Here is a 27,975-nt window from a genome sequence, read left to right on the forward strand (position 1 = left end):
GTTGTGAATCATACATGTACAAACTCAAGGCAAACATGGCAAAAGTTTCCTGAAGCGACATACATGCAATGTTATCTGGTTACCTAAAAAAAACACATCTATGATACAAGGACTAAGTGCTTGGCATTGTTTTTGATTGCGTTCCAGTTATCAAATCCTGAAGTGGTTGTCAGGAGCATGAACAACCCTCACCAAAGAGCTTAAACAGCTCCTTTAATCACCGGTTCCCTATTGAGATACGTCGCCCAGTACACCAGGTTGAAGGTCCCAAACAGCACTGGGAACACTATCCTGGACATCTTGTCGATCTTGCTCACGCTGTTGTAAGTCTTTTTGGGGTCTGGGGCCTTGGTTTCAGACGGTTTGAGCTGAACAGCTGTGCTGTTGGAAATGGTCGAGATGGATGCGTCCTTCGTAAGGTTGGTTGTGTAATTCACACCGGCTGAACAGGTGTTGTTTGGCTTCTTAGACAGGGCTAATGGGTCTTTTTTCTGTGGAGAAGAAAAAAACAAGCATTGATTCAACAAAAAGGCTTCTGCACATTCATCATTCCACATAATCAAACAGGTAGTTAATAAAGGAGGCGCTCACACATACACAAAAACACAAGGAGAGCCACAGAAGATGGCCAGTGAAAGTTGAAGGTAGGAATCAATGTCCTTGGGCGATAATGAACTGGCACTATGCCACAACAATGGCAAACTGAGCAGTGAATTTATTGATTCACCTTTTTTCAACTTCTACATCTTCCCTATTCATCTCTTACTTTATTATCATGTGGGACTTTTTCACTCTCTTCGTTCTACTACAACTTAGAGGAGACAAACAATAGAGGAGTCAAGAAAAGGAAGCAAAAGTGGAGTTAGTTTGGGACTAATGGCATAACCTGAACCCACAGTAGAATGTTGTAGCTGCACTGATCTATCTCTAAAATTAAAAAATATATATAGTCAAATAGCTGTATGTAATGTGAAAGGGGCGCTGGTTTAAAAAAATAAATTAAAAACAAAAAAAAAAACCCACTAAAGAGTCTTTACACCCCACTTTAGTTCTGCTCAGCTCACTGTTATAGTTTTGCAGTGTGCGGCTGTAACTGTAACTAGAGTCGCTGTAACCACCTGCAGACTGTTGTTTCAAACATCAAAATGTCACTAGTGAGTAAACAATGTAAAGCAATTCAACAGCTAAAGACCCAGGCTTGTCTCTGGACTGGCAGCTAAACTAAGTCTTATATTCTTCATAAAACCAGAAATGCAACTCCAAGTAAATATGAAGGTTGCTCCATATCTGCTACATTAATAAATAAGCAGTTTGCTAACTTGTAAGTTCTATTCAGCAATAATATAACAAATGTGTGTGTGACAAAAGAAACAAACAAATGAAACAGTACAAAAAAAAACAGATTCTTGCTGATAGCTGTTCCAGTCAGTGATAACTTGACTCACAAACTAAAACTGGAATAGCCATCTTCAAACAGAGGAGGGATCTGTGACACCACGTATCAGGTACTTATAGGCCAGTCCTGAGTTCCAGGCAGTTTCACCACCATTCACACCTTGAGTCACATCAGTCTCATGATATTTACGGTTTGTGAGCCATGTGATTTAGGGGTGACAGTAAATACCTGGGACTCCCTACTGGTCAGTTAGAACTGAGGAAGCCTCGTGGATGATACATGAAATGTCTATAAGAACCAAGTTCATCCTTTTTCTGAGACTTATGGACATCTACAAACTCCCTCCTACCAACCCATGGATATTACTGAAACTAAAAACACAACAATCTGCATCAACTACATGCTATGACACTTCAGAATGACACCTCTGAACTGTAGTGACAAATATAGTGAAATATTTACACAAACAAAACAACTGGCAAATCTCCCTTTTCATACGAACCTTGAACAGAAAACCAGGCCCCAAAATAAAACAGAGGCCACCAGCCACACTGTGCGTCCACTATCAGTACTAACCTTGGGCTGCTGGGCCTCCATTGCCTTTTTTCCATCCCAGGCCCAACTCCTTTTGGTGAAATAATTAACTGTGGCAAATTCAATGAGGGCAGAGAAGACAAAGGCGTAGCACACTGCGATGAACCAGTCCATGGCTGTAGCATAAGCCACTTTGGGCAGCGAATTCCGAGCACTGATGCTGAGAGTGGTCATGGTTAGCACGGTAGTCACACCTGGTGGTGGAGAAAACTGGGTCAGCAGACTTGCAATTCGGTTTTTATTCCAGCAGATTAAGTCATAGGAAAAGCAGGACACATGTCAGAGCGTTGTAGGTAGATCATGCAGCAGTATGTAGAAATAGCATTTGAAAATATTCATGTATTAAGCGCAAGATTAACACCTCAGTCTGAAGACACTGCAGCCGTAGTGCAGATAATATTCTATGGTGTATAAACGCACTGATGTTGCTGTATTAATATAGTGCAAAATATGGAAGTTCTTATCATCTGCATGTTTCAAACTCACCAAACACAGTCCGTGCTGGTACAGACTCCCTGTTTAACCAAAAGGAAACTTGCGACAGGATCACAGTCATGAAGCAAGGCATATAGGTCTGGATGACAAAGTAGCCGATCTTTCTCTTCAGGTAAAAGTGAGCCATCATCACAGTGTACTGACCTGCAGAAAAGGGCAGAACAGAGGATTGACAGTCTAGTTTTCTACAATTCTGAAGTTCATTCTGCAACTTAAGGAAAATGTAGCAAAGTAGAAGATGGTTTAGTATTCCTTATGTTTAATGCCAAATATTCATATAATATTCTTAAAAACAAGCATTTATAAAATACTTTAAAACAGGATACCCACCCAGAAGGCAACATAACAACAACTAAGATAAAAGATTACAGATGCAGAAACGCAATCCGTCAATATCAGTAAATACAAGTAAAACGGTTGAAGCAATAAAACCTTAATGGTCAAGTCACTGTTTTTTATATAGCATAGCTAAAACAACAGCTGTTTCGCCAAAGTGCTTTTCAGTATTTAAAGCAGATTGATGCTACAAATTGACCTGACAGGTTTAAATATTAAGGTTAAGACTTGACAGCATTATTTATGATGTGAATTTATCTGAGTGAGGCAAATGTTACAGTTAAGGCCCTACAGTATTGTATAAAATACAAATGTACTCATAAGATAAAATATTATCAGCTTATTTAGTATGTAAATAAACAGTGAAATGTAGCAAATCATCATTTTTGAAATGTAATTTTTATCTAGAAGCAATTTTACACTACATGCCTTCACTTAATAGTAAACAAAACTCAATCAAATTATGTAAAAACTGCAGGCTAACTCGTCTGTGTTATGTGTCTCAGTAGTTCTTGTGCTGAGATCTGTTTTCATAGTCATATGAATAAGTACAGGTGCACACTGGTCTGCACTGAGTCTGGTGTTATCGTTTCAGTATACAATAACTAGGCTAAAAAGATTTAATAGGCTGAAAATACCAGCTGTCTATGTTTATTCATAATTCCTCTACGCTAATAAGGCTAACGACTAGAGTACATTCAGTTCACTGTGACTGATTTAGGTAATCTAAAGATAACATGAAGATTTTCCAGTCGACCACAACTGAGACACTTCTCAGAATCTTTTCTTTTCTTTTCTTTTCTTTTCTTTTCTTTTCTTTTCTTTTCTTTTTTAATAAATAATGTGCACTGCCATTAAAAACCTGCTTTTCATTGTGTTGTTTTCATTTCCTTCAGTGAGCAGGTGTTTTGTCGTCTCCTCACGCTGTAACTGTGTCACTGTTCTACAAATGAACTTTACTCGACTGCAGAGCGCTCCTCTAATGCGTGAGCTAAATTATTGAAAAAAAAATCAGGTTGGTGGGGAAATCATCATATCCTGTTAACCAACTGAAGATTGCATTTGAAGGATTTTTTTTTTCTCAAAAATCCTGTCGAGCCATGGACTCTGATAAACTATAGAAAATCCACAGATGACTGCTGCTTTCTCCTGGCAAAATCGGATTTTTCTGTCTCACTAATCCCTTGTCACAATCTGCATCCTGTATATCTCCCCCGCTCTCCCTCGCACCCGCTGTGTCTCTCTCTCTCTCTTTCTATGTGCATGAGTGTGTGTGTGTATGTCTGTGTGTGTGTGTGTGTGTGTGGTTGTGTGTGTAACAGTCAGTCCATCCCATTCTGTCAGGCCAGGCCACCCTTCATTGGGGACATACATCCTTGCCTTGCCTCAGCGAGAACACTAAAACAGACCTGGATCAGCGGTGATTACAAGCAGGTGCACAGATGACTGAGGCGGAGGGGGGTTGAGAGGGACTGGAGGAAAGTTTGGATGGTCTGTGTGGCGATGCAACGACGAGCATCATGTCCTTAATGAAAAGGGCACCTGTGCCGCCTTCGCTCCGGAGACTAGCAGCCAGCAGCCCTGCTCTGTGGTGGCACCGCCGGGCGCACCCCGCTCTGATCTGACCACCTGCTGGGCTTGGAAGTGGATGGAAATCTCCGAGGTGTGAAAAAATGCGGTTGTGGTGGATTTTACTGTTTGGTTTTTGGAGCGTCTGCGGGGAACTGCCATTCATAGCGGAGAACAACGCGGCTATGTTGGTCAACTGGTAAGTACAGAGCGGAACCATCTGTTGAGCTTTGCCCCTTTCTGTTATGATCTGGAAGCACCGATGTGTGTAATGTGATGAATTTATGAGGTTTGCCGATCAGCTGTTCAATTCGCGTGTCTATATTTTCATCCTCTTTGGCTTAACCTGCAGGGTCAAAGGTCACGTCCGCCCAACGTGGGTTATTCTTGGTTCGTTAAAGAGGGTTTGCCCCTCAGATTAGCTATGCTAATTAAGGCCATGCTGGTTCTGTGTGTCTTCCCTCTTAAACTCGTTTGAGCTTAGCAGCGTGGGGAAAGGCTTACACTGACAATATAGCAACCTGTGGGTTGATCCTCACCTGTTCTAAGTGTGGGTCTTCCACCAGCCTGAGCGCGGGTGAATTTTCTCCTGCTGCATAAAAAGCACTGTGGCAGTAAATGTTAAGTTCTCATACATTATCCAGTGTAAACACCATCTTCCCCCAGCAGATACAGGATAAAGCCGCCTCACTATCTCTGTATACATTACAGCTATAGGAACGCCTCCTCTGTGACAAACTCACTAGCAGCGGGCAGCAGAACTGTATTATCGTACTTCTTTACATAACGGAATTAAGCAGATGCCGTTCGCCCCCCACCCGTGTCTCCCCCACAGCAGCCAATCGCTGAGCTGTGACGTCACTCGGTAAAAGCACAACTGATGGGCCTGCATACGGATTAACCCTACAGACTCAATGGCTCAGACCACGGATAAGTGTTTTTTTTTCTCCTCTCTCTCTGCCCCACCTTCTCTCTTCCCTCGGCTGCCCCAGAGACAGCTGGCCATGTGTGGGAGGCAAATCCTTGTGATTCATTCATTGTCTCTATCCAGCTTGATTTGAAAACATTTTCTTCTCACAACATCTTTGGATGGTACACAGTAATAACACAGAGCTGAATAATAGGGTGGAGGCAGCAGCTTAACATCCCTCCTCCTGCCTGGAGCTGCTGTACGACTGGTGCTGTGAGAGGGGAAACAACCGAGCGATGGAAGACAATGTGGGAACGCCGACTGACATGTAAATAGTCTGCTGGAATCTGAGTCTGTTTAGTGTTGCTTCAGTGTACCTCGACTGGTGTAGATGTCCTCTGTGCCTGCGGTTTGACCAATCAGGTGATACTGGTTCAGTCGAGAACCTTCTTCAGCCACCACCACTGACTTGGCCGCTCCTTGAGTCCACGTATAGACCACCTCCGAGACCGGATACGCATCTAAGAAAAAAGATTTACAGATTTTTTAGATTTGTGCAAAACTGAATACTTATTAGAAGCACAAAATGCAATTTCGATTCAACCGTTATTTGACTGTTCAGTTTGGCATCGAGTGTCAGGAAGTAGTAACATGGTAACAGCTGACTGAAGGTCAAACAGAAAGCATAGAAGCAGACAAACACAGAAAACACAATCGCATTTAAATTCATCTTGGAGTTGATGATCTGAGATCTCACAATTATGAGAAGATAGCTCATAATCAATTTGTATGACATCAGTAGAGAATATAGACTCTCAACTATGAGCTCCAGTTTCAGGAGGAACAATATCATAGTTTTAAGAAAACACTTATAATTATGAGATCTTTTTATGAAAAAAACATCTAATAAATTATATATGTATTTTTAAACATCAGTCCAGAAAACAATCTCATGATTATGAGACCTTTTTTATACATGATGAGCAGAGATAACTGTCATTATTGTGAAATCTGGATGAACTCTCCCAGATGTTTCACAACAATTATTAGATAACATCTCATAATTATGATATGTATTTCATAATTAAAGATGAGTTGTTTTACAAGATCAATACATCAAAAGATCTCATAGTTTGACATTTGCAGGTTAAATTTATGGAGAACAATCTCTTTGTTATAAAAAAAATTAAAAATCTCAGTCAGTTTTTTTCTCTAGAAGTACAGTAAAATATGTCATGATTAGGAAATCAGAATCCAATTTTTAGACTTATTTTTTTTCTATGTAGAGACCAAAGAAAACTATTTTACAACTAGGAAATCTGGATGAACTCTGTCAGATCCGCCCCAATAATTGGAGAAAACATCTTATGATATCAAAATAAATGTATTTACACAAAATCAATGCAGAAAATCATCTAACTATTGTCAGATCTGGATCTCGAACATGGAAACATCTCTAAATTAGGAGAACCTTTATTATGCGATGAGCAGAGAAAAAGGCCTCATAATTCATCGGAATGATCTCTGACATCTTCTGACATAGTTATGAGGAAACATCTCTAATTATGAGATCTGTTATTTTATTTTTTTAAAAACTGATCAGTATTTAAATCCATCCACTTGTTATGGAATCCAAATATTTTATGAGAAACAATCTCATCAAGAGCAGCAGAGCAGACTTCAGAGCAGAAAAAAACTGGCTCATAATAATGAGATCTGGATTTCATAATTCAAGATTGTAATTTTTTTTTTTCTTACATCAGTTGAAAAAACTATTGCAATTTTTTTTAAAAGATCAATTTTGTACTGATAGTCCTGCTTTTAAGGTATCATGAGGCTACATGTCACATGTTAATTACAACTAGAGATTTTCATACATCAACATTCTGTAGCCTCGTGCATATTAATAATATAGTTCCATTTATAGTCCTGTGGACTTTAGTAGAAAGCTCTGGTACTAGCTAAGAAGTGCAGCTTGAGTTTGAAGTGTTTACAACAAATATTGCAATGAATTATATTACTTTAGTTTCATTTAAACAATCAGATACTGAATGTCAGATCAGTGTACCTACAAATCATTTAGAAAACCTGCCAAAAAGAATTAAATCTGAAGGAAAATAGTTTAAGAGATGTGTAATACAAAGGTGGGAACAGCATTGTGTCAGTGTGGGTTGGTTATTAACTGCAACGTTTGACTGCCTCCTTTCCTGCCTGTCAAAGTGTCCTTGAGGAAAACACTGAACCTCAACTGCTCCTGATGCTCTCACATTCATTGTACAAAAACCTGTCTGCTAAATGAATGTAATGTCATGGATCAAACAGCGTGCACACACGCACAGCCTCAACCAAAAAAAGCCTAATGCCCTCAGCAGCCCTCCGCCCACTGTGCTTGTTATTTTATATTATTTTCATGTTTCCTGTGAGCTTTCATTGTTGCTTCCTGCCTTGCTGAGATGAGTTTGATAAATGACATGTTATGTGAATGCAATTATGTAAGAGTTGTGTTTTAAGTCATGTTAGTTTTCAGGTGCAGGTGCTCTGTCGTATTTGATGTCAGCAAAAGCCTCAGTGTTCAGCAGATAGACTCACATAGTTCCACTGTTCTGCCAGAGCAGTTTAGTGCTGAAAAGAAAACCATCAGGTTTTACCAGCTAGAATATGTTTGATCTAAAAACATTCTGAGCAGTTCTGCAAAGTTCTAGTGATGTTTTTAGCAGGAAGTTTTCTTTTAGTTTCCAGAATGTTCTTCTCAGAGGCAAACAAATTCTCCAAATATGTTCTAAAGATGTTTCTAATGCTGCCTGAGAATGGCCTTCCTTTGTTATCATGGAGGATTCTGTTTTATGGAAGAATTTTCTCAACAACAACATCCCCAAAACATCCTCAAAATATTGTTTTGTTAACATATTAAATTACAGGAACATTTTATAAAAACAAAGTCTGTCGTCTGAGAAATCAATAATATCTTGAAAACACTATTTTAACGTTGATCTGAGAACGTTCTTCTTCGTTAACACTGAACATGATGAAATGAAAAATACTTTATTCATCCCAGAAGGGAAATTCAGTTCAGTTCAGATCTGACATCCTCTAAATGTTAAATTCTTCAGTTCACTTTAAACCTCATAGCAACATTATTTGAAATGATAATTATCCTTAAAACATTGTTTAACATTACACTAAAATATTTTCTTTCAAACTTTATTACAACTTGAATGTAATGTTAGCCAATGTTTTGGAACATTCGCTGTTTGCTGAGTAGCTACACAGGAAAAGAGGATCAAATGAACTGTGGAGGTGAGGTCTTTGTTGAAGACCTAATGAATATCAAGCCTTTTTATGTTCCTAACATGTTGATATGGTGTTTTTTTTTGGATCGCAAAAGACACATTTTGAGCGAAATAAGCATTAAACACCACAGCTGAGGGGATGTATCTCCTGACATCTACACCTCTAACTTGCAGATTGGGACTTTCTGTATCATTCTTATTCTTCAGGTTTAGTTTCCGTCTCCAACATGTATGGCTGAATTACTCCAATATGACAACTTGCCATTGTATCTTGTAAAGTAGTTTTGAAGTGTTTGAGCAGTTATAGGGGAGCTGGTGTGCTCGAGGGGATGGGTGGAGAAACAAGTGGGGACTACAGAGGTCTACATATTCTAGAGGAAGGAACGGTGTAGAGTTACAGCTACACCACATCAAGGCAAGATGAGATCGTTTCTATGGAAAAAAACTTTTAAAAATCTAACTTTTGATGCACAAATATGAGTTCTAGAGGTTAAATCAATGACCAGAGAGAGTTTTAGTAAAATGAGCACCTTTTGCTGCTGTTTCAACACAGTTGGAGTTGGAAATGTACGCCCTAGTCCTTAGTATACTGAAAGAATGTTGTTTAAATATTGTCCACTAACAGAAGCTTTTCTCGATGGATCTTGTAGCTGTCACTCTATTCCTCAGCTTCTCAGACATTAGCAGCTCAGAAATGTGGCGTGGCTGTGTCAGTGCAGATTCTCAGTCATCCATGTCATGGTAATCCTAAGTGCTTAAGTCGAGGCAACCGGACTTCCATTGGCTCTTGAAGGCATCTCAGCTCAGTCGTAGCTGACTGCCGGGGAGTCCCAGGTATTGGCTGTGATACAACACTTGACGTTTCACCCACTTTGCTTCATTACGCAGAGATTAACTTGGTGGGTGTCGCTGTTAAGAGCTTGTGTTTGGATCTGATGTAATCAGTTTGAGTGTATCACAATACGCAGATGTTACTAATGGTCTGATGTTATGTGTGAATGTTGGCACGGTGTGACAGATTGCCATGAAAGCAGCACAGCTGATGGCGAGTGAGCCTCTGTTTGCTGCTGCCTCTTTATGCTGATGGCTTTCAGACTCAGCCTTTCATTCACAGGTTCATTCTGGAAACAAGCAAGCTCTGCAAAATGCAAAATCACTTTCGCTCCCTCGTAGTGTTGTACAAACACCACACACAGACTCTGCTGTAGATGCACCAAATCTACGTCTCTTTCTCTCTCAGTCGTACTGCAGTGCAGCGTCCAATCTAACAGTATTGCACTAATCCAGCAACTGTGGTGTTAGAAGACTTCACTGCAATTTAGATTGACCTCAGTCAGCCGGTCTGTGGATTAATGTCTCAAAGACATTCTGCATTGTCTCAAACAAGTCTTTGTAGAACAAAGCTACAGGACATTACTGTATGATATTAAGCATGAGGAACATATATTACTGACTGTTCATTTCTTTACGCTCTATATGATTTTGTATATGATTCAACAGTCAAGACAGCTTAGTCTGTGGAACAAGGCGACACTTTGTATTGTGAAAGATAAAAGACCCATTATGTAATCGCTAAGCCATTCATTGCTTTAAAAGTTACATATAAAAAATGAAGTATAAGCCAGTGTGAGCGACACAAAGTTAACTTAAAGGTGATGATACTGCAGTCTAATAAAGGGAGAGTTTTGTGATCGTGGTTTAATCAAAGACTTTATTTATTAAAGCAGTAAAGAACTGCAATGTACTAAATCAGTTTTAAAGACAGTTTTCTAAAATTCCGTTGATTTTAAAAGCCAACAGCTAAATTGCTGGTAGGCGGTTAAATACAGCGACCAAAATGTTATCAGTAGCTGTGATTTCATACAGTTGTCAAGTGAATTTAAAGGAAACTTTTGAAAGATTGGATTAAAAAAGAAAAAAAAGAGAAAAGAAAAAGTCATCTAGGCTTGTTTCCATTAACTGCTTTGGCCAGCTACGAGAGACAAATTGAGTTGAGTCTTCAGGAATTGTTTTCAACCTGGAAAGCTGCAATTATTCTGTTCATGCCTCAAGTGAGTGTAAAACTTTCGGTGCAGTGTTGGTACCAGATGACTGATAGTAAACATGGACAGGTCTAGAGCTGCATATTTCTCACAAGAGGAACCAGCTATAATACTAATCCTATGTGAGGAAATAGAAAGTTCAGTACAGTCTAAAAGCAACACATTTGGTGCAGCCAAGTAGGAAGGAAAACTGGCACAAAAAAAAAGATGTTTTACTGGGTGATAGGTAAGTTTATTGGCTTATCATTGTCACTGCCTTACATAAGGCACAAGTAGATGTGACCATAATTCTAACTGTGTATTTCAATAAATTTATACATATTCTTACGTACGTAAGACAATTTGAGCCTTATGTTCTGAGCTGCAGTCCTGGTGGTTAATTGGTCTGGGGAGCAGCAAAGAACAAGCAAAAACATAATTCAAACTGGTAAGTAGGCTTACTTGCAAATCTTAAAAGGTCAACAAGTCCAAGGTTTTAGTGCTTTTATCAGCTTCTATTTCAGGATTTTAGCACTATACTGACCCTATGAAATGACTTTGAAACTGCAGCTCTAAAAACTTTTTCTGTCCAAAGAGACCAGATCATTATCTGTTCCCCAAGCTCCAAGGATCTTGTACATATGCTGTTGGCATTTCCTAAAATAACTGATCGGTCAGTAGTAGTATTTCAAACAGAACCCGTCACTTATGCAGCAAGTTAAGAAATGAACCATTGTCAGTACCCTAAAAACCCCAAGTTAAACCCGAAGTTACCTCACTAATCCCAAATTGAGCCTCAGTAGTTTTCTTTCTAATTTCACAGTGCTCACACACCCAAATGAACACCATCCATCCATCCATTATCTATACACCGCTTAATCCTCACTAGGGTCGCGGGGGGGCTGGAGCCTATCCCTTAGGGTGAAGGCAGGGGACACCCTGGACAGGTCACAGGGCTACACTTAGAGACAGACAACCAAGCACACTCACATTCACACCTACGGACAATTTAGAATCAACATGTTTTTGGACTGTGTGGGAGGAAGCCGGAGAACCCGGAGAGAACCCACGCTGCACGGGGAGAACATGCAAACTCCACGCAGAAAGATTCCGGTGCCCCCACCGGGACACGAACCGGCAACCTTCTTGCTGCGAGGCAACAGTGCTACCAACTGCACCACCCTGCGGCCCCATATGAACACACTATTAAAAGATCATTTTCTAATATGCTCTCAGGTGAAGGGATGGACAAAACCCACGGACCTCATTCCTTGCCGACATGTATGAAAAAGTAATATTATTCAAGTTGACGTTCGCTTTTAATCCAAAGAAATACAAAGTGAAGTTTGTTCCCTATCACTTACATTAAAAGTGAATTAGGGAATGAATCTCTTAAAGGTTCACAGGAGGAGTGACAACAGCAGGAAAGTTTCAGTGTTCATATTGTATTTAGTTATTATTTTTGTGGTTTTTAGGTTGCTTTGTTTTTGTGTATCTTAATGCACCATTCACTCTTAATTTTGTTCGCGCAGTACACTCACAATAACGGAATTCTATTCTATTGAGAAACTGTGAACCACAGTAAGTCATAGTGCCGTGTTCTCCAAATCTGAATATTTCTAATATGTGTATCCCATGTAAGGCATTTACTTCTGATATGTGCACTTTCTACTTTACAAATCAACAATTCACAAGACACTGACTAGTTGTGTTTGTAGATGGACACTTGGACAACTTAGCAAATATAAGTTTACAAAAAGCAGCCATACTACTCAATAACACCTTTACCTACATTCTGTAGTCTATGTGCGTGTTCAGAATTCAAGCAATTTGCCATTCAGTCTGGTTTTATTTTCCTCATTTATTTTCCTCATCCTCCTTGTGCGGTGTGGTTGAGGTTTAAGAAATTTCACACAAAATTTTTTGATTAAACTCGCTGGCAGTTAAAGAAACAAAGGAAGACTTGACAAAAGTGTTGTGATGTTCTGCTTGATCCAGTAAGTCACACTAGAACTACTGTATACATAGGCTTTCTTATGATGATTAGTCACGAGGTGACCTGAGGAGGCAACAGGAAGGACCCTCTGATCAGCCCCATTTCAGCTTTTTTGTTTCCACTGCAGTGTAGCATCCAACAGCTCCAATGTGACTCAACTCTGAGTGTGACAACAGCAAATAGTAGTTACTGCACCTAACTCCAGGTCTATGCCCATGCAGACGCTCGTTGTTGTTTTTAAGTTGAGCCATTTAGCTTGAAGCCCCTGGTAGCCCTGCAGTAGAAACAGCCCTGACTGAGATTCTACAGGGGCAGTTCCTGTCATCAGAGCACACAAAGTTGTGGGTCACCGTAAAAGTTGTAGCAACTTCCTACAGCAGAAAACAGCTCACTGATATTTAAGGACAGTCTCTGATTTGTGTCATAGTTCTCAGCATTTAAATCTACCAGCTGAACATTGCATGTGACCTTTAGCTGGCAGAAATGCTGGATAGCATGAGCAGTTAGTGTATTGATCATTATGAATCATCCTAAAGAAAAGTGACGGGTACAATTGTTGTTTTTTCTTATGAAGAGAAGGTGTCGATACTAAAATTACCTTTAAAACACTTTTATAGATGAATCAGAGTGGAGCTGAACACTTCCACACCGACAGGGTCAATCGTGGCAGATAAATGTGGAAGTTATTCAGTATTACTGAGTGACATGGAAGGCGAGGGAGAAAAGAGGGTGAATGACATGCAGCAAATCATGCCATGGAGTGCGATCGATCCATAGCCACTGTTACGGAGACTTCCAAGTCCTGTTTCACTGGTTTCCCGCTTAACCATTACCTGCAATTGTATGTAAAAACAATTGGAAATGTATAATGATGATGATGATGATGGCTTAGAAGAGGAATTTTAAACATAAACGGCAATACTCTTGAGTTGTGTTTAGGACTTGGGAAGTCAGGCACATAAAATGCTTGATGTACAAGCGGTAAAATCAGGTGTAAATCATAACAACACCGCCGCTGCAAAATAGGTCTTACTGTAGGTGTTAGAAAACCTCTGAGGCTGACCATTTAGCAACCTAACAGGCAGGTAATGTGACATAGATAATATATAAGTGTAATGAAAAGATGAGGCCATTGAGAATATCATAATTTTCCTTAAATATTATAAAATTATGTCTAAAGAAATCTCTGTACAACTAAAATTACAATATATTAAACTTCTTGGCTGTGTTGCTTTTAGTTTCAGTTTTTTACAACCAGCTGATAGCAGGACAGAACAGAAAACATTAGGAAAAAACTCTGAAAGGCAAATGGTGACTATATTTTAAAAATATAATAGGCAGACTTGCTGCTCAAAACAATAGACGTGTTTTCATAACATATTTTTTTGTGCATTTAATGAAGTGCGGCTTCAGAAAACCTTATGGAATTGACAAACTTACCCTATTTCCATTTTTTTTTTTTAAATAAGTAAAATTTTGTTCACTTGAGGTTTATTTTAACTTTTACGAAAAAGAGTTGGAGTGCAGAATGGAAACACCTTTTCCAAGTAAGTTTTAAATTTAACTCCCATGAACAATCTGCTGTTTCTGCTTCTTTATTTGTGTTCGTCTCTGGACAGCATGAAACATGGCAGATGCTTGTCGGAAGAAAAATTAGGAGATATTTGTTTGTTTCTTCTTCTTTGAGTTTTTTTTAGCAGTTAGAAAACAGCAGGTTCTGCTCCCAGCTTCTTCTGCACTGTTTATTACAGTTATGACGACACTACTACTTTATTCACCTAATAGCAGAATTAACAAGGCTAATTCTTATTTTCCTTTTTACATTTTTTTTCCCAACATTTTAAGAATTCATGTGAAATTCACCTGACAATTACTCTGAAACAGGGCTATTGAGATCCTTGTGCATACATTGAGTGAGATGCCATCACAGTAATGGAGGCTAGAGCGACTTCAGCCTCCAGTGTTTATAGAGAAAGGTCGTATCAAATGAGCTTACAAGCCAAAGTGATTGTGAAGCCTGCTCTGAGGTCCATGTCTCATTTTTCTATTTATTTGTATCTCTGCTTCCCTTCCTCCCGTCCCCCAGCACACTTTATTTAATATACTGTATGTCTCACATTCTGTCCATGATTAGGTGTTCAGAGACGCATCAGTTGACATAAAAGTAAGAAAACAGCTTCATAAACACGGGTTCATCTGCATAATGTTGAGCTCAGGCCACATTTTAATATGCAGCAGGGTGTGCAGTAAAAAGAAAAAGACGAGCTGTTCGGCTGATTGAGTCACCAGACTGTCTGGAAATGAGACAATTCTGTCTCATTTCACTTTCTATTTGCATCGCAGGTCATTTCAGGTCACTTGCAGGTGCGTGAGCCGGATTCATCTATTCATTTGTGAGATGGAAGCTATTATTTCAGCTATGAATGACAGACCTGCAGGAGCACAATGGATACAGTCACCCGAAACACCCTGCTGCAAAACAAAAGCATAATTGCAGCCGTAATCCGTGAAGGTTCGAGTGTCTCACTGTGAAATCAGGAAGTGTATCCAGAAGGTGGACTCTCTGAGACCCTCTAATCCCTTTCACACTCAGATTTTATTTCCATAACATCAACCAAATGAATGAATGTAAATTTACAACGCAATCACATTTGACATCGAGTGTTTTCTTGTTAACCAATCTTATCTTTTTTTTGCTTTCTTATTGATTCAGATGAAAAGATAAAACACCACCTGAATGTCTGAATGATAAATCAAAAGCTACGACTGTTAGCTTCCGTTAGCATGAAGGTTAAACGCAAGAGGAAACAGATAATTAACTAAGAAATGTGAAATATATAACCAAAACAAGTCATTTTTACATTTCCCTTTTCTGTATTGAACAATAAATTATATTCAATATGTTAATTTGTAAGCTTCTGAGGTGCTGACGTGTTTTTTGTTGTTGTTTTTTGGGTGATTTTTTTAGATAACGTGAGCCGTTTGTTTTCCCATAATTCCAGTGTTTTGCATGGCTAAGCTAATCTCTCCTGGTTGCAGTAGTAGAAGAATTATTCACACTGTAATTAAAAAAAAATAAAATATTCCATTACAAGTCAAAGCTCTTTCAAAGTTTACAAGTATTAGCAGCAAAATGTAGTTAAAGTAGTAAAGCAGAAGTCCTGGTTTGATCACTCACATTAACATATTCTGATATCTGGCATCATTAGATTATTAGTAGTGAATCATCAGTGTGTCAGCAGCATGTTACAGGTTTGAACTACTTTATATCCAGATTTATATACAGGCGAAGCAGATAAATCTGAAGGATCATCACATGATTATTGGAGAGGAAAGATGATTTCAGCTTTTCTCTTGTCTTAGATTTTTCGTGAGCTATTGGATCACCTAAACATGCATTGAAATGACACCATGTCAGAAGTTTCGAGGTAAAGAATCACTGTTTGGTGGGCTCAGAGACATCTCAGATATGAGCCTGACTATACACGTATTTTTGTAAAAAGACAGACGGATTAGAAATCACTGTTATAATCTTCAACTATGTGTTGCCCATTTTAAAATCTATTGTGTGAAACCTTTTTGCTTAACAGTAACTAGAGCTGTCAGATGGATGTAGTGAAATGCAGTGGAGTGAACGTATAAAGGACCAAAAGTGAAACTCTCAAGTAAAGTACAAATACCTCAAAATTGCAATCAAGTACGCTGTCTAAGTAAATGTTTCCACTGCCTGGTTTTAGCTTTACATGGACAGATAGTGGTACAGCTCTCTTTCAGATTCTTGGCAGAGACAAAACTTACATTTACTTATATATTTTAAGAAGCATGGACCTAAAGAACATCCCCCTTTCTGTGTGACTGATTGAAGAGCTGCTGCCAGAAATGACAGAAATATAGGCTGGCGAATAAAACTGATTCAGTCCCGGGGCTAGCTTGACACCAGCACACCGAATAGCAGCAAATACCATTTTTCACGTCTCCGTAGCGTATTTAAATCAATCACACACTTTCTACTGATGACACACTTTACAAACTGTGCCTCAGATACGACTGTGCAGCGTCACAGAGAGGATCTACAGTAGGCAGAGGCTGATGATAGTACAGTTGAGTCCATGAGAGGTGATTAACACAGAACAGGTCTACTGTAGCTCTGAAAGCCCTGAGCTCATGGGTGAGTGCTGTCCATTAGGTCAAAGGATTAGCCGGGGTTAATGGAGCCGGAGAAAACAGGATATACTGCACAGTAACTTTTACAGCTTACAACCTCACATGGGCTGCATATTTACTGTCACATTAGGGTCTTAAAGTCATTTTATGGTCAACAGAGTGCTCTGTATTCTTCATTTATCAACCTATGTGACTTTTTCACCTCAATTGTAATCGTGCACTGTTTATCAAAGCTGCTTAAATCAAATAGAAACACATTATGGTGACACACAAGCGCGACATAACGTACATCAATGCTTTTGAACAGCTTATTTATTTGTGCGTTCTTAAGATATTTTGTGGTTGATTTATTGGTGTATTTATGACTGATTGCATAGCTTTGAAGCCAACCTGAACACATTTTTTTTGCATTATATGTTCTTAGTTAATCTTAGTGTTCCCACTGAGGTTTTTTTAAGGAACAAACAAAAAAAATGCAAACGCAGTGAGTGCGTTTTCTTCCCTCTCCTATTAATCATAAGCGTATTTGTTGAGCTGGTGCTGAGCTGCTGCATTCAGTTGCCCTTGCAGGGATAAATAAAGTAGAATTGAATTAAAGCAAATTGAATTTAAGTCATGTGTCATTTCAGTTGCACTGTATCTGCAGGATAGCCGTCGCAGGCTTCTGTATTTAAACTTAACATAATTAATTCAAGGAGATTTTGACTTTCTTGCCTCCCTGATGAGTTAATGGACCGCAGATAGCTCGGCATCAAGAACCCGAGCCAACGTGGCCTCAGCGAGGAGCGGTTGTGATTATCCCTGTCCCCGGTCTCAGCTGGGGGTTGAGGTGACCACAGCAGGCGTGGGAGTGGATGAGTGTCAGCGCAATAAGCGTTGCTCTGCCTCTGAGGCCAGAGAGCGTTGAGATAACCCTCCGTACGTCAGTGGCAGGGAAGACCAGAAATGCTAATCTTAAGCTTACATGACAGGAGCTCCCCAGATATTTTTGTGCCGCTGGAGCTGTGTGAGGCGACCTGACTAGCTTAGAAGTCATGAGGAAGGCTGAGCCCCAGCAGCGTGGTTTAGCTGCTCATGTGCGAGGTGTATGATTGGATTTTTAAAGGTTACCTTGGTGTTAGATGTAGGTTTTGGTTTGTCTATGTGTATTAGGGGCTGTGTGATATTGGGGGGAAAAAAGATGACATTGCGATATTCTGTATTTCTCAGGTATTAAAAAATACATCAATTTTCACTACATAACTTAAACATCTCTATTTGACTGAGAATGAATCACTCTGAAATGATTGGTTTGATTATGTAAAGAAGGGCATTTGCATTGAAAAAGCTATAAAAAGGTCATGTGGAACTTTTTCTCATATGGTGTAACACTGCGAAAGGCATCCAAAGTAGTTGTTTTTTGGGGTTTTTTTTGCTTTGGATGACATTAAGATGTGACTTTGCATCCGTCTCACAGAGCTCTGTGGAGCTGATTTAACCTCTGAAGACCCGAGCTCTTGTTTGAGTTGCATTTTTTATTCTCTTTGCTATTTGATCTGATCAAACAGCAAAGAGATAAAAAAAATAAAAGAAATATAAAGAAAATAAAAATATATTAAAAATATATATATACTACAAATATTTTATAAAAATGAATTTTAAAAAATATAAAAATAAATAATAATAAAATAAGTTTTTTAAACATGTAAAAAATACTTGGGAATATAACCCAAAATGTGATGTCCACCATGTCAGGTCTTAAGAGGTTAAACTTGTGTAGTAGCAACACTTGCATGACACAACCGATAGAGTGGACAACATCATCCTTTCACACAAGCGACGTTGCTTTTCTTTTTCAGCCAAATCTTCCTTTTCCTCACTCATGTTGCTGTGCACATGTAGAGGCTGCAAGTCAACAAACTGTGTATTTTGAATAAAGTTAAGAAAAACTCCAAGAACCCTTAAATCGGAGTAAATTATGTTCTACCAGAAGGATTTCTCCTGTAGATTAGTAATGGAAAATGAGAACCGTGTAAGTTTTTGTTTTGTGCTAAGCAGCCCAAAAAGTTCATGAGACCATGCACATGTCGATGTGAAACGATATATTGTGCTGCAGTAGGGTGTGTGCGCCCCAAGCTGTTTCCTCTGTTTTTATCTGTATCAAATATTTCCCATTAAACGTAGCCGAGGCGGTGAAGGATGCAGGGGAGCAGCTCTGACATGTTGATTAATGGCTTAATCAGGAGTCGTGTGTTGGTGTCTACATGACTCCCCGCACAGCAACAACAATAGCTGTACACCTGAGGGACACGGGTTGTCAAACACACCCAGGTTCATCCATGCCTGCGTCCTCTACATGGGAAAAGTCACTAAAAACACTGGTGCCATGTTTTTAGGAAACGTGCTTGTAGAGCTCGTTAAGGTCGCTGACATGAAGCATTTTAATGCACCTTTTGCCTGCAGTGTTTAGAGGTGTGTTTACTCACAGCTTCCAAATTTAAGGGGACAGGCATGAGCATCCATTGGAAAATCCTCCAGCTGCATGGGACATTCTGCTGAGATAGTGAGCCTGAAAGGACAAGTCAAAGCATCCAGAGTCAGAAAATGAACTGCCATCATCACCTCTTTTACAAACAAACAGATCCCCTTTATTATAAATGACTGTTTCGCTTTGGTTGTATTTGATTTCAGAAAAAGCCATCAACAAAACCAAAAATCTTAGTTTGTCTTCATTAGTGCGTCTCAGGTAATTAACAGTAATGAACATTTTTCCCAGCGCAAAGCAATAAGCTGCTGAACCACCAGAGGGACCCGTGATGAAACTTATCAAGGAAGAGTGGTGCAGCTGTGTGTGAAGATGAGCTCCAGTGTATTATTTTGTGGAGGAAGGATGCCACCTGTCTGTGGAACAGCATTAAAGCACAAATAAAGCTTTAGAGGAAACAAAGCAGAAAAAAATATTGAGCTCATGCAGTGGGTCTGATGTGTGAGTAAAGCACAAGCAGCCAGTGCAGCCTTGTGTGATGCTGCCCTCTACTGGCCACTCTGGGAACAGCCAGGAATCACACTCATTTATACCAGAAGCTCGGAGGAACACTTTGAATAGTGTGCATATTGCAGTTTGTAGGGTGGAATGGTGGAATGGCTTTGATGTTGAACTGAGTCGAAAATAATCAACAGTGATAATATTTCTTAGTTACAGCTCTTGCTAACTATTTTCTATAATTCTGTATCCGGTTATAGAGGAGCAGGCAGTTCATATAAGAGTATCGTTCTCATTTTCAGACACACAATGTTTATAGATGTTTTGTGTTCATTTAATTGATTTTTCTTGCTTTATTTACTTTCTGTAAATGTAGTCTGCAGTTCAGCTGATTAGCTTAAGGGTTGGAGTGCATAATTTTTAGTTTTTCATACAATCTGGTGCAGACTGTTTATTTTGTAGAACAGAGAAACAATAATTTAGATGGATTTAGTGAATTTTTCTGAAAAAAACAACAACAAAAAAGTGCCTCTCTGAAATGACTAGTTCAAGGAAATTCAGAAAGCTGAAAACCTTTCTCTTTCTGTCTGTTGTTATAAATGGTCTAATTTTAGAGATTTTTAGGAATTTTAGGGATTTTACATGATTTTCAAACCTGCACATTTTGAAGTTCAGTGGGTTAAATTAAAATTATGTCAGTGCTAATATCAAGAACGAACATCGTCATGTTGGAACAAGGAGGTTTATCACTGGGACATCCCCTGATTACAAAATAAAAAAAATCCCAGATTAATTATTATAAGACAACAAAGAGTACTTTGCTTTCACTTTTAATAATTCAAGTGTATTTTACTGTCAATACTTTAACATAATTACATTTTAAGAATAGAACTTTTGCTTGTTATGCGATACTTTAAGTTGCTACTTGTATTGAAGTGTACGTTGTGTCCTTCACCACTAATACCTGACGCTATGCTGTACCAACACAATGCAAAATAAGATTTAAAATAACCACAGAAGAGGGATTTCATTACATTACAGGCATCTGCTATGTCAGCGGTTTCATTCTCCACATCCATATACACTCGATATGTGAGAATGAGAATATAAATATTTATATTCTGGTATATACTGATGAGCCTGAAATCCACGGGATGACACTGAACGTGGCGCAATATTATCCTGAATAATAATCAGCCATTCTGGAGGTCTGAGTTACGTCCAACTGTAGGTCTCCCTCTAGTGGACGAGGACACAAGTCTGCACTGTTTTTGTGTCGCAAAGTTTCTCTCTGTGATTTTAAATATGAACAAATATTTATGAGAACATGTTTTATGCCTCAATAAGAAAGCGTCAGAGAAAGTATCTCATTTGACTGTTCAATAATTGTTATCTGGATTTATTATTTCATTTGTTTTTTTTAAACAAAATGTAATTTTTTTTCAGCTTTCAAAAGTATATCACTATAAACTAAATGCGATTTGAAAACATTGGCTACATTTCATCGACAAAAAGGTGAATTCATTAATCAATGAAATAATGACAATTATTGCTAGCTTGTACCCCCGTGCTGTCTCTAAATTTAGTAAGAACACCACTGTAATTAATTTGTCACTGTAATTATTTCGTCACTGTTCCTGGTGATTGCAGCTTCAGTAGCTGCTGTATCAGTACAGAAGCCGTTGTTTCATTCCAACTTTATTTTAGATGAATTAGTCATAAAAAGGCGTCTTATTAAAAATATGCAAATCTATAAGACGATATCCAGGTCATCTGGGTGTACGTCCTGCTTTGCATAGCTCTGACATTTTTATGAGCATGACTAATATCCTCGGTGGGACTTTGGAGCAAATGGGCAGCACCGACCGGCTTTAATTAATCAATTATATACAGTGGTGGCTCCTAATAAATCATAATGACCAAAAAGGACGGTGCAGACTAGCAGGTAAATTACTAGCTGATTTTAAAAAAAGCCAAATCTCTACTTTTTTGTGTTATTTCGCACAAGTACATGGTATGTTTTAGATGAACAGGATATGACTGTGATCGATTATGAAACGTATTGTCCTGCCTGGATCGAAACTGCTTCTTCTTTTCACGGTGCAGCAGCTCGACTCCTGAACACAACAGTACTTGTTCTGTAATGCAGGAGAGGAGAGTAATGCATTCATAAAATGTTTCTCTAATAACCTTGTTCCCAGAACACAAAAGGCATTAATGGGCCATCGTGATCCCATTTCTAATGGCCAGCAGGATTGGCAAATGTGCTGTAGATTTGTAGCAATTTTAAAGTGAGTGGCTCAATAATGATTTTTGACATGCAGCCATGTCCATTTCCTTGAACTTCCTTTGTTAATATTTGATTTGGTGGATTTATTGTCCTGATAAGATGATGACACAGCACTGAAATGAAAGTGAATGTAAATGAGATGGTTCTATCTAGGATATTTCTCTTTCTACAGAACAGACTCTAATGTATTATGCATCCACAAGTAATTCTGGGCACTAATAATGAGTGGATTAGTATGCAATCGCTAGGAAAAACAAAGTGCTTTTGAAGAGAAGCTGCAAACAGAATGTAGTTTAGCCCTGTCTGGAGCAGCTGATGTGTTCATACAAGCTTTTGAAAGGCTACAAGATGTGAAGTCTGGACTGTGACTGAGTGTTAAAAGCAGTAATGAGCAGAAGAGATCATGCTGTTGCCTGTCAAAGTGAAGGTTTCTGTGATGCAGAGTTAATAGTAGTGGGTCACAGCGTGAGGAGGACACGGAGCACCGGGTCAAAGCAAACATTTGAAGTTCCCTTGACCTCCGGTGTACAGTACGAGAAAAACACGATGACGCATCGATGCAGCACTGAGACACGTAGTACAAGTGTGTGGGCTGTATTAGTGCAGCAGGGGTCTTAAAAACCATTACCAAAGAAGTATCGCGGGCTGAGTGAGGTTTTAGTCATCTCTTCAGCTCTAATTGGATTACACAATATCTCTAACCAGCGCTGGTCCACTCTGATGAGTCAGTGTTTTAAATGTAGGACTGATTGGAAATAAAGTGTTCCAAAGCAGGGTGAAGGATCAGGAAAGCTTACCTCATGGTGTAGAGGAGAGTCCCGTCATCCTTTAGCCGCAGCAGCTTGTTCGGTGTCGTCATGTTGTGTGCGATGGACTTTTTCCCGTTGAGGAAGAAGGTGTCGGGGGTCCAGATGTTACTGGCCAGGAGATTGTTGAGGGGAAGCATCTCCATCGGGCCTTTGAAGCAAAGTCGCTCATCTTTCCAGCTCTGACGAAAGAACACGTCGATAGTATACTCCTGCAGAAAGATGTAAATATAAAATTTCAGCTTTTTGTACACAGAGAGACAACAACAGAAATATATGAACATGTTGTAAAGTTTATCCGTCTGACATGCTGCCACATAAGTCAATCCAAACAGTTCAGATTCAGTTCAGATCAGTGTGTAAAGTAGGTGCATTTTATGTGGTTGTAATATATGTGATGTCACTTTTGATGATGCAACCAGTTTATGTCATTTGGTTAATTAAACATTTTACAGTTTAATCTCAAGTACTGGCCCATAAAAGAAGATTTTGATCTATGTTGCAATCAAGTGTTGCATTGTGCTTTTTAGAAACCTTTAAATATTTCTATACATAAAAAGAGCTGGATTATGTAAAAGGAATATTTAAAATTGAACTAATATGAGTAATTGAGTGAGAGTTTCTTACCATTTCAGTGTCAGAGACTGGACCAAAGCTTGTGACAAAGATGTTGGTTTTGATCTCCGTCACCTTCTCTGTAAAAGTAGATGGACCGTTGTGAGTCATGACAGTCCATTTTGATAAGTACACACAACATTAAGGCTGAACAATCTGAAAAAATACCAGGACATCTCTGTAACGTCACAGTCCTTCATTTGTAATGTTTGACACCGTTTACCTTTATCAAGAAATCAGAATATTGCACTCGGTCAGATCGTGATTTCAATAATATTTTGATTCATTTTCAGCAATTCTCTTTTAATCAGAATAATTCCACATATGAAGGCCTAAAGCAGATCTTTGCTCCTTTGTACAGAAGTGAAATGAGGTTAGTAAGCTAAACCTGTAGCTTTATTCTGTCTACAGCATGAATCCAGAAGATATTTAACAAACCCTTGGACCATTATAGATTTTGGAAATCTGGGTTTGTTTGCTAAAGTTAGGTTGTAGCACAAACAACTTTGGGTTATTTGGTAAAGTGATGAGAATCCATCCTTAAAAAAAACAAGTCGGGCCAAAGCTATGTTGTTGGCAGAAATTTCCCCAGATAGTCACTATAAACAAAAAAAGCAATAACAAACTATGAAAATCGGGCTGCACAGATGCCAGAAAATAAAGGATGAAATACTGTAAAATTCAAAGACAGTAACAACGATTAAGCTATGGACACATATCGTACAACAATGATATTCTTATCAGATTTTAAATATAGTAAAATAGTGTAATTTTACCATCACACATAATATAAATGTACGGCTTTAGCCCACTTATTTTTTTACAGTCAGTACGTACATTAACACTTTTTGTGTGATTTTATTAAAGATTATAAACAGGAAAAATCTATAAAGTAATATTAATAAAAATGATTTACCATTTTTCAATCATTATTATACATTATTGTTTTTTCGCATTGTGGAAAATATTTGCAAAACGTTTATGCACTGATTTAAAAACACAACAACATGTGTTTTAACACTAAAATGCTGTAAAAGACTAAATCACCCTTTTAAAAAAAAAAAAAAAATACAGTTTTCTACTGTAAGCACTGTTGTCTCGCAGTAAGAAGTTCACCAGTTCGCGTCCTAGTGGGGACACCCGGGACCTTTCTGCATGGAGTTTCCATGTTCTCCCTGTGCAGCGTGGGTTCTCTCCGGGTTCTCCGGCTTCCTCCCACAATTCCAAAAACATGTTGAGGTTAATTGGTGATTCTAAATTGTCCGTAGGTGTGAATGTGAGTGTGCTTGGTTGTCTGTCTCTAAGTGTAGCCCTGTGATAGACTGGCGACCTGTCCAGCCTTCACCCTAAGTCGGCTGGGATAGACTCCAGCCCCCCCATGACCCTAGTGAGGATTAAGCTGTGTATAGATAATGGATGGATTTCTACTGTAAATACTATTTACAGTTTTGACCTATTTGTTTACAGTTCAACATGTGATTTTTTTCTGAGATTTTATTAGTTATTATTGGTAATTTAACAAAATGGGGACAATGTGTAAAACAATAGCAAATTGTAAAATGGAAAAAGTATAGTTTAAAGCTATTTAAAGTCATTCATTTTGTATAAATCAGTGTAGAATTAAACATTGATTTGACAATTCACTCAGAATTTCAATTACATCCCATCTATCCCATTGTGCCATCAGTCCTACTATTACTGTATCTGTTGCTTCTTAAACTGTCCCATGTGATCGGTGAGAAGTCCTGCGATGAGCTAAAATCTCCCGACAGCGGCTGAAAACGGGGCCAAACGGAAATTCAGAGGTTTGGTTCAACGATGGCAAAAAAAAAAAAAAACCCTCTGTCTACCTCTACTTTAAGATTAAACTCTGCTATGTGTAACAAAAAGCAGTAATGCTTGGATGTATTTTGGGACTTTTAGCTTTAATTCTATAGGAAAAACAGACAAGAAACAGAGACAGTAGGGGAAAAACATGCAACAAACAGTCGAGCCAGCCAGGAAGCAAACCTGGGATCGAGCAGTATGTGCCCATAAGAATCCTAACCACATGACGGCTGGCCTTTCCAGGTTTTAATACATTAATATTGTCTCAGAGCTGCTGTATGACGCACAGTTGAAGCTGTGCCAAGAAGGGAATGAGCACTCTGCCTGTTTAGAGACTGAAAGACGGTGAAACATGCGCAGAGGGAGTTCCCACCTTTGATAGAGACGCACGAATACAGAGGAGTACGCTTCAGCGAGGAAACAGGGGACACGTCATGAGACATGAACATGAAAGAAGCAAAGGATTTTAATTTTGAAAAGCAGCTCAACATTTACTCATAGGTGCAACAGTGCCTCGGATCGTTTCTCTTCAGGTGTACGTCCTGAAGGTACGGAAAGTTTTTGAGCTTAAGTTATTGGAGTCCAGGCGTTTAAAAGATTAATTAAAACGAATCAATTCAACATTGATGTGAAAAGGAGCCGCATGCACATTTAATGAGATAACTTCCCCGATCGAAAGACACAAAACAGAGCTGAAATCATGTCTACTTGTGTGTTGACTCAGCAGGGATAATATTTAATTAGAAAAGTTGATCTATAGGAAAATGAATGTTTGAAAGCAATACAAAATGCCCAAGAGGCTTCCTGCAGGATACTCCAATACATTTTTAATTGATTCCTGAGTTTTGTGTTTTCCTTTGCACAAATAAAGACGCTTTCACCATAAATCGATGTAGAAAGGGCACAAATTGGTGCATACAAATTCTAAATTTCCTGCATGTTGCCTCCAATGTTCAAACCTAACCTACGCCACTTCATCGATGTATAGATTTCTGCCAGCTTGAGAACAAAAATATCCTTTACTACAAAGGAAACAATCTCTTCTGATGAAGCTATTGGGGGAAAAGGTTCTTTGAGCTGTAAATTTCTGGCCTGAGGTGAGGCTGCACTCCAATTCCAAGAAATCTGCATAGTATCAATCCTTTAATTAAAGCCTCCTTCATGACGAGAACTTCTCCGCCGCTGCAGAACAATGGACCTGCCATTTAACCAGCGATGTAACGACTCTGTCAAGGTCACACCGGCACGCCACCTGCGTCACCATACCTTCACGGTGCCATTAAATCATACTTAGAGGACGTCTAAACACCTGATCCTGTGTCTTTGTCTCATGAATATAGACACATTTCTCCTGTCTGTGATGAACAGATGTTGCAGTTTGGACACATTTTTCTGTCATCTGGAGTTTTCTGTGTTAGTTGCTGATGAGATGAGAGACCTCCATCGTGGCTTAATCACTGAGTGGTTGTATTAATTATCAACATGACAGAAGTGTGGAGGTTCATTCATTCCTACCTCCCAGTCCGGGGCGGAGTCTGTTGTCATATCCATCCAGCAGTCCGTCCAGGATGCGAGTGAAGATGGTGATGTTGTCGTTTAATTCTGCCTCTTTGGGAGTTCCAGTTACATCCTGGGAGAGGCTGGATGAAAGGGCATTGTTAGAGCAAAGAAAACAGTCAGTGTAATATAAACTAAGCCTAACCAGCTATTTAAAAAAATGAAATTTCAATCACTCCAGCAAATATTACAGAAAGAATTGACATTTATTTAGCGGTGAATTATTCAAAAATGTGCCTATATGGCGCCCTGAGTCAGTTCCTTACCTCAGACGGCAGGTGATGCTCACAAGCAAGACACAGAACCACAGACGTCTCATTGCAAAGCTGCACATCCCATCGCCCATTCCTGAAAGCACACACACTCACCTGTTCAGAAAAAGTCCTTTTTACCTGCAAGACTCACTGTGTAGCTCCAAATTAAAGCAGCATTGAAGGATTTCATAATTGTCAAAATGCACCCTTGTGTTGCCTGTTTCACCGTGGACACTACACACTAAATATTAAATCTCACACAGACTCCTGTGTCTGGCATGTAGAACCTCTACACTCACTGCATGCATAGGTTTCACAAATCTTTATCAGGTGCACTGCTGCAACATCTGGAAAATCTGCAGATTGTTAAGTGACAAAGTGCCAAGTTCCTCTGTCTCACATCACTCTCTTTGTTGCTTCCCTTCCCTCTCCTGCACCTCTCTGCAAACCAGAGCATCTCATTTTTTTCTCTAATGAAGTTCAGGCTGCGTGTAGATCCAGAACAAAAGCTCTACCTGTGCTGCTTGCATCTACGATCCACAAACACAACTATCCCGCAGCGCTTTCCTGCACCACAGCTGGACTCCGTGAGAGCCTCTGTTGTTGCTGCACCCTGCACCGCATCCCCCCTTCATTCACGACTCACTCGAGCAGGCAAAGTGTGGACACCTTCCTCTCTTGCAGCAGCTTCTAGCAGCAGCAGCAGCACACCTCGGCTTTTCTCCACCATCCTCCTCCTCCGAAGCGTCCCACCACCCTCAGCCCACCTCCCGTACCGGCCTAGAGCAGCGCCGTGCTGCACAGGCGCCGAGCCGCAGTTGCCAACATCTTACCACACAAGACGATGCGCAGTCAAACTTCTTCTCCGCCACGCAGATTGCACTGTTCAGTAT

At 39.3% G+C, this 27,975-nt stretch overlaps 1 protein-coding gene across 1 annotated transcript; it reads right to left on the reverse strand.

Moving 5' to 3' along the window:
* Positions 1 to 200: 200 nt before the first annotated feature.
* On the reverse strand, positions 201 to 27,975 carry gabra5 (gamma-aminobutyric acid type A receptor subunit alpha5). Its single transcript, XM_008292576.1, has 10 exons — positions 27,916 to 27,975; positions 27,095 to 27,176; positions 26,787 to 26,911; positions 23,457 to 23,524; positions 22,821 to 23,041; positions 19,237 to 19,319; positions 5,678 to 5,821; positions 2,477 to 2,629; positions 1,973 to 2,184; positions 201 to 491 (listed from the first exon to the last, which is right to left on the reverse strand). The coding sequence occupies exons 2-10, from the start codon at positions 27,172 to 27,174 to the stop codon at positions 201 to 203; spliced, it is 1,377 nt and encodes a 458-aa protein (XP_008290798.1). The 5' UTR covers positions 27,175 to 27,176; positions 27,916 to 27,975.

The sequence above is a fragment of the Stegastes partitus genome, unplaced genomic scaffold (assembly GCF_000690725.1).
Source record: "Stegastes partitus isolate 25-593 unplaced genomic scaffold, Stegastes_partitus-1.0.2 Scaffold819, whole genome shotgun sequence".
Classification (NCBI taxonomy): Eukaryota; Metazoa; Chordata; class Actinopteri; family Pomacentridae; genus Stegastes; species Stegastes partitus.

Coding starts and splice junctions, on each gene's coding strand:
- gabra5 (XM_008292576.1), bottom strand. CDS start 27,174: ATGGGCGATGGGATGTGCAGCTTTGCAATGAGACGTCTGTGGTTCTGT. Junction 23,525..26,786: donor ACTCCGCCCCGGACTGGGAG/GTAGGAATGAAT, acceptor CTACTTTTACAG/AGAAGGTGACGGAGATCAAA. Junction 23,042..23,456: donor CAGTCTCTGACACTGAAATG/GTAAGAAACTCT, acceptor ATCTTTCTGCAG/GAGTATACTATCGACGTGTT.